Source organism: Nicotiana tomentosiformis, chromosome 8, assembly GCF_000390325.3.
Source record: "Nicotiana tomentosiformis chromosome 8, ASM39032v3, whole genome shotgun sequence".
Classification (NCBI taxonomy): Eukaryota; Viridiplantae; Streptophyta; class Magnoliopsida; order Solanales; family Solanaceae; genus Nicotiana; species Nicotiana tomentosiformis.
This window is the reverse complement of record NC_090819.1, coordinates 121539487-121551857: the sequence shown is the minus strand read 5'-3', so window position 1 is coordinate 121551857 and position 12371 is coordinate 121539487. Positions and strand designations below refer to the sequence as shown.

Below are 12371 nucleotides of genomic sequence, written 5' to 3'. Positions count from 1 at the left end.
AAACCAACAAGTAATTAAACTCAAAATTGTAATTTCAAAACATATTATGCTATTTCTATTGAAACTAAATTATTTTCAGCATATTCACTAGCAAGATACAAATTATTCTAGCGATTATGAGTAGTAAATTAAACTACAATATATCGAATTCTTTTGTATGATTTAGATTTATCTTTTGAATATTTAATCTTCTATAGACTTTATTCTTGAGTCCCAACTTAGTTAATATCTTTTCACTCGTGTGATTTATATTTTTTTGTCTTTGATTAGTTTCTTTAACGCTGCTATAGAATAGTTGATGGATCTATACTTTGGTCATCTTTCATATTTTTTTTAATTTATCACCCTTTAAAGAGTAAAATGTCTAGATAATTTTACTAAGTCCTATAAAAGTATGTACAGTCAGACCTCTCTATAACAACACTTCTCTATAAAAGCCAAATTTTTTCGAAATCAATTTTTATGTTATGTTATAATATATATTCTCTATAACAATAATTCGCTATAACATTCAAAAATATTCGGAACAAACGAGGTTGTTATAGAGAGGTTTGACTGTATGTTATTGCATTCTACTTCTACTAGTGACTTTTATATAATATTTAAAAAAAACGAAAATTAACCGAACCAAATCGTACTGATACCGAAGAGAAACTGACATGATTGAAACGAGATTTCGAAAATTCTAATTTTCATAATACATAAAGAATAATCAAAAAATAATATGGTATAAATTTTATAAAATAATCGGTCGAATCGAACCATTGACACAAACCTAAATGAGCATTCATAAAAGCAAAGCTTCATTACTAAAATTGTGATGAGATAAAAAATATTCCTCTATTTTTAATTAGACTAGTATCTATGAACGTGTGTTGCAGGTTAATAATGGCACGTGATGATTTAAACATTTATTGATATGAAGGAACAATAAAATTTAATTAATGAGAGAATTTTTATGTATAATAATACAACAATCATCTAAATGTCGAAAAATATTATTACATTAGCATAATATATAAATTTAAAATAAAAGGACATCATCAAAACTTACACAAATGATCAATTTTATCATGTTAGTTAGATAATTATATATTATAGTTTAAAAGTATTTAATGTAATGGTATCTTAACGAACATTTTTTTATGGACAATATTTTTTTGTGTATGTTTCCTCCTAATGCGTTGGTTGTTCTGCCTTAACCAGAACTCTTGTTGTCGATCTTGATATCTAGGGGTGGGCATAATACCGACCGAACCGTAAATTTTGGTTCATTCGGTTCCAGTTTTTCGGCTTATTCGGTCGATTTATAGTTTATGTTTTCTATAATTTTGGTGTTCGGTTCGGTGCTCGGTTTTGCAACTTCATTTTCGGATAAACCGAAAAACTGAAGTTTTCTTATATGGGTCTTAGCCTCTAGGCTCCTCTTAAGTTGTCTTGCCCCACTTTTTCTCATATTTACATTATAAAATTTGAATCCCAAACCCAAATAAAGTCTCACATTCTAAAAATTATCCCTTTTTGTTTGCCAATGCATCTTTAATCTTTGTTTGCTTGAGCGTCACCGGTGTTGCTGTCTACGAGGTATTTATATTATAAGTAATATTTGTTAAATAGATTTTTGTAATATCGAAATTATCCCATACTAATGCCTTAAATTTAGTTCCTTAACAAAATTCAGTTTTCCCTTCCTGTATTGGTTGAGCTTCCATATTTTCCGTTTCGCCTGCCCATGACGGCTTCTCTCCACTCGATTGTGGCTAAGTAATATCCATCTATTCTAGCAAACTCTCGTTTGCAACGACTGCCTTAGATTTAGCTGGACTCATATTAGTATGTTCATGTTTTACAGTTGTCTTTGCGGGACTGAGTGTTCTCCTGGTTCATATTTAATTTGTATTTTCTACATCAACTAAATAATTTGGCCAATCATATTATAAGTATCGTATTTTTGAGTTTTAATTGCACTAAAACATGAAATTAAATATATTTTTAGTAGAAAAAATTCGATTGAAAAGCTCAATACAAGACCAAACCGACCGAATTGAACCGAAAATCGACCGAACCAAATTAACAAAAATCGAAGAAACCGAACTAATTTTGGTTCGGTTATTGGTGCACTAAATAGAAAATCAAAAACCGAAAAAATCGAACCGTCCGACGCCCACCCCTATTGATATCCTTCTTCAAAGTGCAACATACAGTTGTTCGTGCAAGAAAATATATTTGCGGTAAATATAGTCCAATATTTAGGATGTTTGTCCTTGTGATTTATTTATTATATTTGTAAAACATACACATACTAAAAATTATTCACATAAATTTAAAAGGATATTCCTTAGTTTCGAAAGACGAAAGTTGAATTCAGAGAAAAGAATATACTTAGAAGTACATTAACCAGTATCATAACTTTTGCATGTATGGCGTTATTGTCAAAACTTCTATATACCATCTGTGTGCTATTGCATAAGCTATTCGGCGTATCTAAGTTTTTCAGTAGCATGACAGACATATTTTTCTTCAAAATTAACCTATATACAATGGAAGATCAATTTTAACTTAGTCTATTATATATACGGTGGCACTAACATACGTAAGAAATAAAAAACTTGACAACAAACATGTATGGTAAAAGGTCATTTGGTATTAAAGTATTTCAGTATTCTTCTTGGTAGTAATTATTGGTATCATTTTCTGCTGAGGGAAAAACTGAAAAGTATTTTATTTTTACTATAAAATTTTGCAATCAACTTTTTATTTAGTCGATCAACATATTCATTTCTTATAGCTAAGATATATTTTTAATTCTATCCTGCGATTTGCACAAATTGCGTTTTTAATCTAATGATAGAAATATTTCTCTTATTTAAATGCACTACTATTACCATTGAGATTGATAACCAAGTGTTCAGGAAGAACCAAATCATCTTTTATTGGATGCTCTTCTTCGTTTCCGACACGAAGCAAGAAGACACTTAATACTTTATTTATTCTTACTTTATATTTCTTGTCAATTGAATCTTTTTCGTTTGAGGCCAGAAGTATAACTTTGGCAAGCTAGCTTTTACAGTCTTTGCTTTTGTCGATTTTGGAACTACTGGTAGTGCTTGATAAAAATTACCTCCCAAACCATTAATATTTTACCCAACAGTTCATTAATATCCATTATATCTTTAGAATTTCGGGCAATTATTTCGATCGTTTGATACTTATAAATGCTTCATCTCATATTATCAATTTTTCTTTCCATATAAATTTAGCACCATTGCTCTGCTTTGATATATTTGTGATGGTTATTTAAGTTGTTTGAAGAGGTATATCAAATCTAAAGTGGGTGACCTCACAATAAAATCATTGTTGGTACACCACTTGCTACTATTGCTAACAATGTCATGCCTCTTGATATGATATTTGCAAGTAATGCATAACATAGAAATATTATTTCGATTTCGTCGGAGGCATCTACAAAGAATAATCTCGTTATACCATAGTCGACTCTTTATAATATACTTGAAAGCTTGTTCTTGTTTAGGATTTAGCTTTGATTGTGCTTCCTCAGACACTTGTATAACATTTTGATTCTTAATAATATACTAACATTTTTACTTTGTGTTCTAACGCTCTATTTATGGAATAAATTTATGTACTCTAAGATTGTTTTTTAACTTGAATAAGAATTTTACTCATATGATGAATTTAAAAAATAATTGAATTGGATTCACTTGTTAATAATTAATTAAAAGATTTAATTATTGGGTTTTAACATAAAAAATAATTTATTCTATGTTTATTCAGATCTTAATATTAGTTCATCTCTTGTTTTGAATATTTAATCTTAATTATAATTTTATCCACCATAAATTTTATTTTCAAAGAATAAAAGATTGATATGACATTTCACTTTTAGATCTTTATGTTTGTAGAATCATTATTGGTATTGACTCTTACCAACCATTTTTTTTCTCTTTCTCACACATTTATATTCTTAAATACTTTCTTAGTTGTTGTTTAATAATGGGGTATTTTTCAATATTATACGAAAAAGTGATAAAAAAATATTTTTTGAGTAGAAAAATAGTTCAAATATAACATAAAAATATATTATCGTGGGGATATTTTTTTCTCAATTTCAACTCTTTATGCAGTTCATTTAATATTACTTTTATTTTTTCTTCGTATTGGATACTATGGAGTGGTAATGTATTGCCAATACGGAGGATTCTAATAAAATTGATTTTACTAAACCTTCCTACATATTTTTAATAAGAATTTAACAGACAAAATTTTATTGATTTTAAAATTTTAAATATTAAAAATTAGCATAGAAGATATTGTAGTCCAAAAAATAGGTTATTGCAGTTATGTCCTTTTCCTATGATTTCTTCCGTTTAATATTTTAAGGCTATTTTGATATATTAAAATTGTATTTATGCTTTTATAATAATATATGCTCTCATTTTTCTAAATTGATTTGGACAATATAATACATTCACAAATTAAATTAGTAATAGGATATTATAATACGTTTTCAAATTAAATTAGTAATAGGAATTTTTAAGAAGTATATCATTACACGACTAATTAAGATATTTTACTTATTCAATTTTATATGAATTTGAAAGACCGAAAGTAATTATACTAATAGGATTCCTAACATGTAGTATTATGTCCAAAAACTAATAGGATTATAAGGCTAATATCTAGAGTTTCGGTTATGTCCTTTTATTATGAGTTATTATGCTTAATATTATAATTATTTTTGTAAACCGAGATTGTATTCATGCTTTTATAATAATATAAATATAAATATTTATGATTTGGGCTCAGAGAATAGAATTACTTTACTAAATGGCATTTTACCCAAAATGAGATTTTTCAACCAAGTTACAAATCCGAATTAATAGAGTCTCAAATTAGGGACCGCACCGAATATGAGAGAAAAGAAAGAAAGCAGCAGAGTTTCAGTTTCCAATTCCCACAAATCTTAACGCCGTTAGTTAGTTACTGTCACCGTCATCTCATATCATCATTCCTCATAAACGGGGGAAAACATATAAGCGAAGCCTAAGCTTGCTTACTTAAGCATTCATTCACCTCCATTTATGGCTTTTATGCACTTTTCTTCTTACACACCCTTTCCTCTCATTCCCATTTTAATTTAATAGAACTAATATTCTCTTTTATTTTTCTTGGGAAAATCAAAAAGAAAAAAAGAACCCACAGAGCGTATTCACTATTCACACTCCACCCCTTTGAAAAAAGCTCAACACAGTTTCGTTAACACAGTTTTGTCATTTGTGTTGAAACCCCACCTCTACAGTGAAAACCCAATTAGGGTTTTTCTGAAATAAAGCTCATTTATTGAGAGAGCACAGTGAAGTGTAATTTTAGTTAAAGCATTTTATTAGTTTTTATATGATTTCTTGATGGTAATGGTAATAATATGAGAAAAAAGGGTAATAGAAGATCGAAAGTTAGTATCTTTACAAATGGGGGTGGCCAAAGTGTGGAGATATAGTGTCATTTTCAAGATTTGGCCGTCGGGGCCGTCGTTGGGGGCGGGGGCGGCGGCGCGTCGGCCGATCTCATGGACAGCTATTTGCGGGTTCATGCTTTTTGCTTTGGGGTTGATTTCACTCTTCACTGGACACGTGGCATCTAATCTTGAATGGTACTCTCAGCGACTCGTCAAACGGGCTTGGTTTTATAAGCTGGTAATGTAACAAAAATGTTAGATTTTCACCCTTTTGTTTGTTGTGGCAATTTTATGCTTCAGTGTAATTTTTGAGGAAAAGGGTCTGTGAAAAAATGGAAAAAAGATTGAGGAAATGGGGAATGTTCCATTTAGCTAAATGAGTATCAGCTATGTATTTGATAATGCAGTCTTCAAAATTTTGATCTTTTTCAACCCTTACTCCCACATATAGCTAGAATGTGGAAAATAAGTGCTGATGACTGGCCTCTTTCAATGTATGTGTTAGTGTTCTTTTTAAGGGGGGTGGGAGCTCTTCTATCTTTTGAGAAACCCTGTTCAAGTTGATCTACTATTTATTTTTTTGGTTTTTTGATAATGGTGCTGTCCGGTTAGCTTGCGCACCTCGGCTATTCCACCGGATGCTTTCTACCTCCCACCGGCAAAAATACCGAGTGACTCTATCCACCAAAGCTTAGGTAGATGGGAAGAAATCACGTAGTGTTTTTTGCTCCTGCTGGTTTGAACCCGAGACCTCGTGGTTCTCCTCGCACTTCATTGGCCGCTAGCCAACATCCTTAAGTGCTACTTGACCTATTTTCTCTTAGAAATACATGCAGACTCATCGAAGAAAATAACATAATAAAAGGGCAGCCCGGTGCACTAAGCTCCCGCTATGCGCGGGATCCTGGAAAGGGCCGGACCACAAGGGTCTATAGTAACACAATGAAAACAATGAAGAAAATAACACAATGAAAACAAAAAAAAGATCTGCATAGGAGACACCTGCAAGTTGGGATTAAGTCTTAGTAATGCTGTTAGATTTGCAGTACTTAATAAAAGAAAATGCCATTACACTTAAAATGCTATATTACACTTATATAGGGATTTTTTTTTGGTTTGTTAGAGATTTGTATGTTGGTAGGAAACTACTAGTGTTAGAACACTCTCCTAATTTGTCTTTTTTTTCCCTCGAAGAACCCCTAATATGCATTAACAGTTAAATTATTTAGTATCGAACAGAGGTCGAAATGCTACAGAATGCATATTGAGGATTCTAGCCCCTTTCATTAGTCTGGGATTGAGGCATATAGTTGTAGTAGAATAATTAGATGGGACATATCTTCATGTGGAAATGAACTCTCGTAGATATTAAGGAAAGAAATTTTCGTTTCTTGTGCTAGATCTTTGTGGATGAGTCATCGAAAGATTTTCTTCTATTAGATAAAAAATACTGGAGAAGTTTGCCATTGCTGGTATGGCCCAAAATTTAATTGGAAAAGCAAATGTTTGTGGCTATGACACTAACATGCATGACAGTGAAGGCTAAGTTATTGTGATGCGTGTCTTGATATATTTAAGCATCACATTTTGGTTCTATGACATGTTTCAGGATGGAGGTCATCGTGCACAAATTGACATTTGGAAATCAAGGTATTCAAGTTCTTACTACGGATGCAGTGAGAGAGGCCCTCATTTTGCTTGTAAGTTTATTAGTGCTTTTACATGGTATCCTTGCATATTTCTAAAGGTACATAGTGTTTTTCTCCAGTAGTCTAAAGGTATGTGAAATATCAATTATGGTCCTTCTGTTATTGGCTTGAGTTAACTCGTTGGTTTAAACATGAACCTGATTTGACGCTATAATGTTTCCAAAATTAAATGTAGCTGCTGTGCATGAGCGATCTTCAAATGGATATCTGCTTATTGCAACTAGTGGAGGTCTCAACCAGCAAAGAACTGGTGTAAGTATATTTTACTTGACTTTACATTTATTCATTCACTTATCTTTGGGGCCTCTGTGATATTCTTGTTTTAATCATTTTAATTCCACACCTCAATAATCTGAAATTTGAAATGTATATCTTGCTTATCAGATAACTGATGCTGTAGTTGTTGCACGGATACTCAATGCCACTTTAGTTGTACCTGAACTGGATCATCATTCATTTTGGAAGGATGACAGGTTTGTCTGCTTCTTTTAGTTTATTGGTAGAGCATGTGTATTTCTTAACGTCATAGTATATTAAGCAAGTTTGTGATTTTTTCTTACCGAGGCTTGTTTACTTGCAGTGATTTTGTCAACATTTTTGACGTCGGTTGGTTCATCTCTTACCTTGCAAAAGATGTCACGATTGTTAAAAGGGTTCCAGAGAAGGTCATGACGTCAATGGAAAAACCCCCATATACCATGCGAGTTCCTAGAAAATCTGAGCCTGAATATTATTTGGAGCAAGTATTGCCTATACTCTTAAGAAGACGGGTAAGTGAATACACAAAATAGCTTACTAAGCTAGCTGTTATTTTCTTGTTAGAGCTGATGATTCCAAGAAATAGTAATGCACTTTAGGAAATGTTGTATCATTTGCTTCCTGACCTCCTATTAAGTGAGCAGTGAGCACTATGTCGAGTTGCAAGAGCCAAAGATGCACTTTGAATAAGATCTAAATCTCTCTCTGTTTTCCTGATATTAGCTTAGGCCATTGTCTGACCTAACCATTCTCAATTTCAGACATGGATAAACTTGTTTGCAAGTCAGTCAGTTCTTTTGCAAAAAAATTATCATTTTTGCATTTCTTTTTGGGCCTAGCCGTATAATAGGGGTTGGAATTTATAAAAGATAATTAATGGCATGGTCAGACACTCTGGCTATTCATTGTCTTTTGTTTCATAAATATCTATTAAGTGTTGAGGCTTTTGTTAAAGTCATTTCGTTAACTTGATCATGGCATCTGTAGTAGGACTCTGTCTATAATTGTGTGCTTGAAAGGATAAGAAATCATATTGCTCGGTAAATGGGGAAGTAGAGTTAGTTGAGGTGTGCGCGAGCTAGCCTGTACACCACGATTATCAAAAAAAAAGAGAGTAATAAATTGAGCTACTAAGGAGTTGTTTGGTCTGTGAACAAGTTATATTAGGATTATAATATGGGGATTATAATGCAGGGATTAAATATTGACTGGATTATTTAGTGGATATACTTTTGTCTGTAGATTTTTGATTCATTGGACAAAAGAATGTAATATACGGGTATACTATAAAACATGTGTTTGGTTTTACACTAAACTTTTATTTTCAGTTTTAACTTTAGCTTTCTTAAAGGACTTCGAGAAAAGAACTTTGGAGAAAGGCAAATGTGTCATTTTGTTGGTTTATCCTACGATTAATAATCCCGGGATTGTCATTCCACATAGAGTGGCATAAAAATAAAACCATAATTGTGGTATAAACCATCCTGGGATTGCTTATACCAGAATCAAAAGTTCTTCCAAATGCGGGATAAAATAATCCCACATTTTATCCCGGTGTTGTCATGTATCCGTTTAACCAAACGACTCCTAAGATGCTTGTAATATCTGCGTTAATTAATTTCACTGATATTCTTAGCAGTTGAGCAATTTTTCTTTAAGTGAGTTAGTCATATCTATTTATGCTTTCCTAAAAAGTATCATTCTTGGAAAGTGGTCTACCTATGCTCACTCTTTTAATATGTTCTTTAAATTGAGCTTTCATTTTTTTTCTCGTTCATCAACATCACAGTTCACCTAAGCTGGTCAAGTCTATTAAAGTGAAAACAAGATTCTGGAAAGTGCATGATTATGTTAAAATTTTATTGATGTTTGGGCTCCGAATTGCATGCAGGTTCTTCAGTTGACAAAGTTTGATTATCGACTTGCTAATGACCTCGACGAAGAGCTACAAAGATTGCGTTGCCGTGTGAATTATCATGCCTTAAGATTCACGAAACCCATAAGAAATCTTGGTCAGAAAGTTGTGTTGCGCATGCGAAAGATGGCAAAACGTTTCATTGCAGTTCACTTGAGGTTAGTTTGACTTAGTGCATTAAACAGTTAAGCCTTCTGATTCTCTGAGCTTAAATTTTTTTCCTTGCAATTTAAGAAAGCACCATTGGTTAAAAGTAAAACTGAGAACTGAAGTTGCAACTGTTTAGGCCTCTTAAGTTTAGCATGATCATTTTTGACATGTATATATTTAATTTTTAATGGAGCTAGTCACGCGCACTTCTGTTCAAGTTTGCTGTGCTGTAGGGAGGGGGATCTAGTCTTCAATTTAGTGGTTACGGCTTAGTAGTTCTCTCTCCGTGGCATAATGATGAAGATAACAAAAAAAGTCGCTTATGTAGAAAAAGATAAAATGAACTAGAACAGGCTATAAATTTGTGTTCCCTTTTGGTAAGAAGGGACCTGTATTTCGAGCTTCATTCTTGGTCGTAGTTGAGTGTCTGCCTTCATTATTTGCTTAGAAATTAGTAGAAAAGTGTGGCATAAGTTTTCAATTTAGACAGGATGAAGCTTTAGAATCTTACTGATGCCGTTTAACACTTATGTTCCGTCAATATTGATCCCCTTCGACTTTATGATTTCTACTGGCTGTTCATCTCTGCTGTGCTTTGATTATTTTTTGTAGGTTTGAACCTGATATGTTGGCATTCTCTGGCTGCTACTATGGTGGGGGTGACAAGGAAAGATATGAATTGGGTGAGATAAGAAAACGATGGGCTACTTTACCTGTAAGATCTCTATCACTAAAGAATTGCGCTCCTGCCCATTATTACACGCCAATTTAGGTGATATCACTTCTGCGCTATCAGGTCTCTATTGCATATTAGGGTGTGTCTAGGATTTGTAGAGCTGCAATTTTATTGCCAAGCTTGTGAACTACTTCCTTGCTGGCAGCCTCTTTCATTATTCTTCTCAAGCACTGTCTCTTGCTTTGGGATTTTAGGATTTTGAAATGCTATTTCTTTTGGAGTTTAGCCTGAATACATAAAGCATAATATTTAGGGAAGCAATGCGATTGAGTCACAATGAATTCTTCATTCTTGCTTTTGCAAAGTAATTTCCACAACAAGAAAGGAAAGTTTGGTGATATACTAAAGCAGTAACTCCAATAAAAATTTCTGTACATTTTGTTGGTTCAGGAGTTGAGCCCTGATGAAGAGCGAACACGAGGGAAATGCCCACTAACACCTCATGAAGTCGGGCTTATGCTGCGGGCTCTTGGCTTCAAAAATGACACGTACCTTTATGTTGCATCTGGTGAAATATATGGTGGAGAGAAGACTCTGCAGCCTCTAAGAGAGCTTTTTCCAAACTTTTATACCAAAGAGATGCTTGCCAGTGAAGAACTTCAACCATTTCTCCCCTACTCTTCTCGACTTGCTGCAGTTGACTACATTGTATGTGATGAAAGTGATGTCTTTGTCACTAACAATAACGGGAACATGGCAAAGATCCTCGCCGGTAGAAGGTGGGGGATTACTGTCCATTTTTTTATTGATCTGTTCATTAGCGACGTAGCATGATAGGGATAACTGTCCTTTTGATACTCATTGTTTTGTTGTTCATACCAAAGGAGATACATGGGGCACAAGAGGACGATCAGACCAAATGCCAAAAGGCTCAGTGCTTTGTTCATGGCACGAGATAAGATGGATTGGGCCACATTCTCTAGAAAAGTCAAATCATGCCAAAGAGGTTTCATGGGAGATCCAGAGGAAATGAGACCAGGCCGTGGAGAGTTCCATGAATTTCCATCGTCGTGTATCTGTAAGAAACCATACAATTATTCTAATGTATTAAGCAAAGAGAACAAGGATCAGTTTTCGAGAAGGAATCCAACTGTCGTGGATTCAAGATATAGGTACCTATCCAATAGCAGTAACCTGGATGAGAAAAGCTTACAGAAATTTAGAAAAGGGAGATTGAGGGAAGGGCATGAATCTCTAATAGAAGAGATTGACCCTGATAATCCTTTGTCTGACTAAATAAATATCGTGATTAGGTTATCAGTTTTGCTAGCATTGTTATGGTTATCTCGTCCTCTCCAACAGGCTGCGATTTTCACTTTGTATGACTTCAGGAAGCTGGAGTCTCAGTGCTCGGTAGCATCTTCAATGCTCAATTTTTCCGATCTTGCTGCTTTTGTATAGCAAATCGTGTAACTTCTGGTGATCTGCAATTGTTCATATACGTTCTGTAAGATAGGACTGTAGGGAGAAGAGTGAGGCCTTATGTTGCCTGGTTGAAGATATATATTCTGCACCTTTTTCACTATGTCTCGTTTGTTTGATATGTATTTCAATTAGGACAGTTTGGTTCATCAAAAGCAGACCTGAATACCCCGGGGCTTCCTCACATTCTGCCTTGCCTTTCCCATTTTAGTATTTCCATAATAATCACTTGCATATAATTTCAATTGATCAATTGGCCCAAAAGGTTCTTATTTGGGTTTTTTTCACTTTTAACCCGTTCCAGAAACTATTTACATTCCTTAACTAAAAAAGTGTATAAAATTTATATAATTTTTGTATATAACATACAAAAAATATATATATATATACAAACAATATAAATTTTTTCGACTATTATTTTGACATCGGCTAAATACTATTATTTTCCCTACTTATTCTCTGCCTAAAATGAATCTTTCTTAGCCTATCAGATGCTTGGTATTTAGGTTGTCCCCCTTTATTAATCTCTAGTTCCAGACCTAACTAGAAAAAGGTTGATTCTCGACTGCAGAGACTTCAGTTTTAGGGAATAATTATTCTTCGGATGTAGCCTGCAATAGTCGTAAAGGTTATATAATAGAACCAGAAAGGATTAATAATTGAGCAGTCCAATTATTCGTACAAAGATCACTTGTTCACTCTTAA

At 33.3% G+C, this 12371-nt stretch overlaps 1 protein-coding gene across 1 annotated transcript; it reads left to right on the top strand.

Moving 5' to 3' along the window:
- The first annotated feature begins 5084 nt into the window (after positions 1-5084).
- On the top strand, positions 5085-11850 carry LOC104099547 (O-fucosyltransferase 29). The gene is made up of 9 exons (XM_009606573.4): positions 5085-5714; positions 7086-7176; positions 7361-7437; positions 7570-7658; positions 7766-7955; positions 9335-9516; positions 10121-10223; positions 10635-10963; positions 11069-11850. Exons 1-9 carry the CDS (start codon positions 5490-5492, stop codon positions 11478-11480), a joined length of 1698 nt encoding a protein of 565 aa, XP_009604868.1. The 5' UTR covers positions 5085-5489; the 3' UTR covers positions 11481-11850.
- The last annotated feature ends 521 nt before the right edge of the window (positions 11851-12371 follow it).

Coding starts and splice junctions, on each gene's coding strand:
- LOC104099547 (XM_009606573.4), top strand. CDS start 5,490: ATGGGGGTGGCCAAAGTGTGGAGATATAGTGTCATTTTCAAGATTTGG. Junction 7,956..9,334: donor CTATACTCTTAAGAAGACGG/GTAAGTGAATAC, acceptor AATTGCATGCAG/GTTCTTCAGTTGACAAAGTT. Junction 10,964..11,068: donor AAGATCCTCGCCGGTAGAAG/GTGGGGGATTAC, acceptor TTCATACCAAAG/GAGATACATGGGGCACAAGA.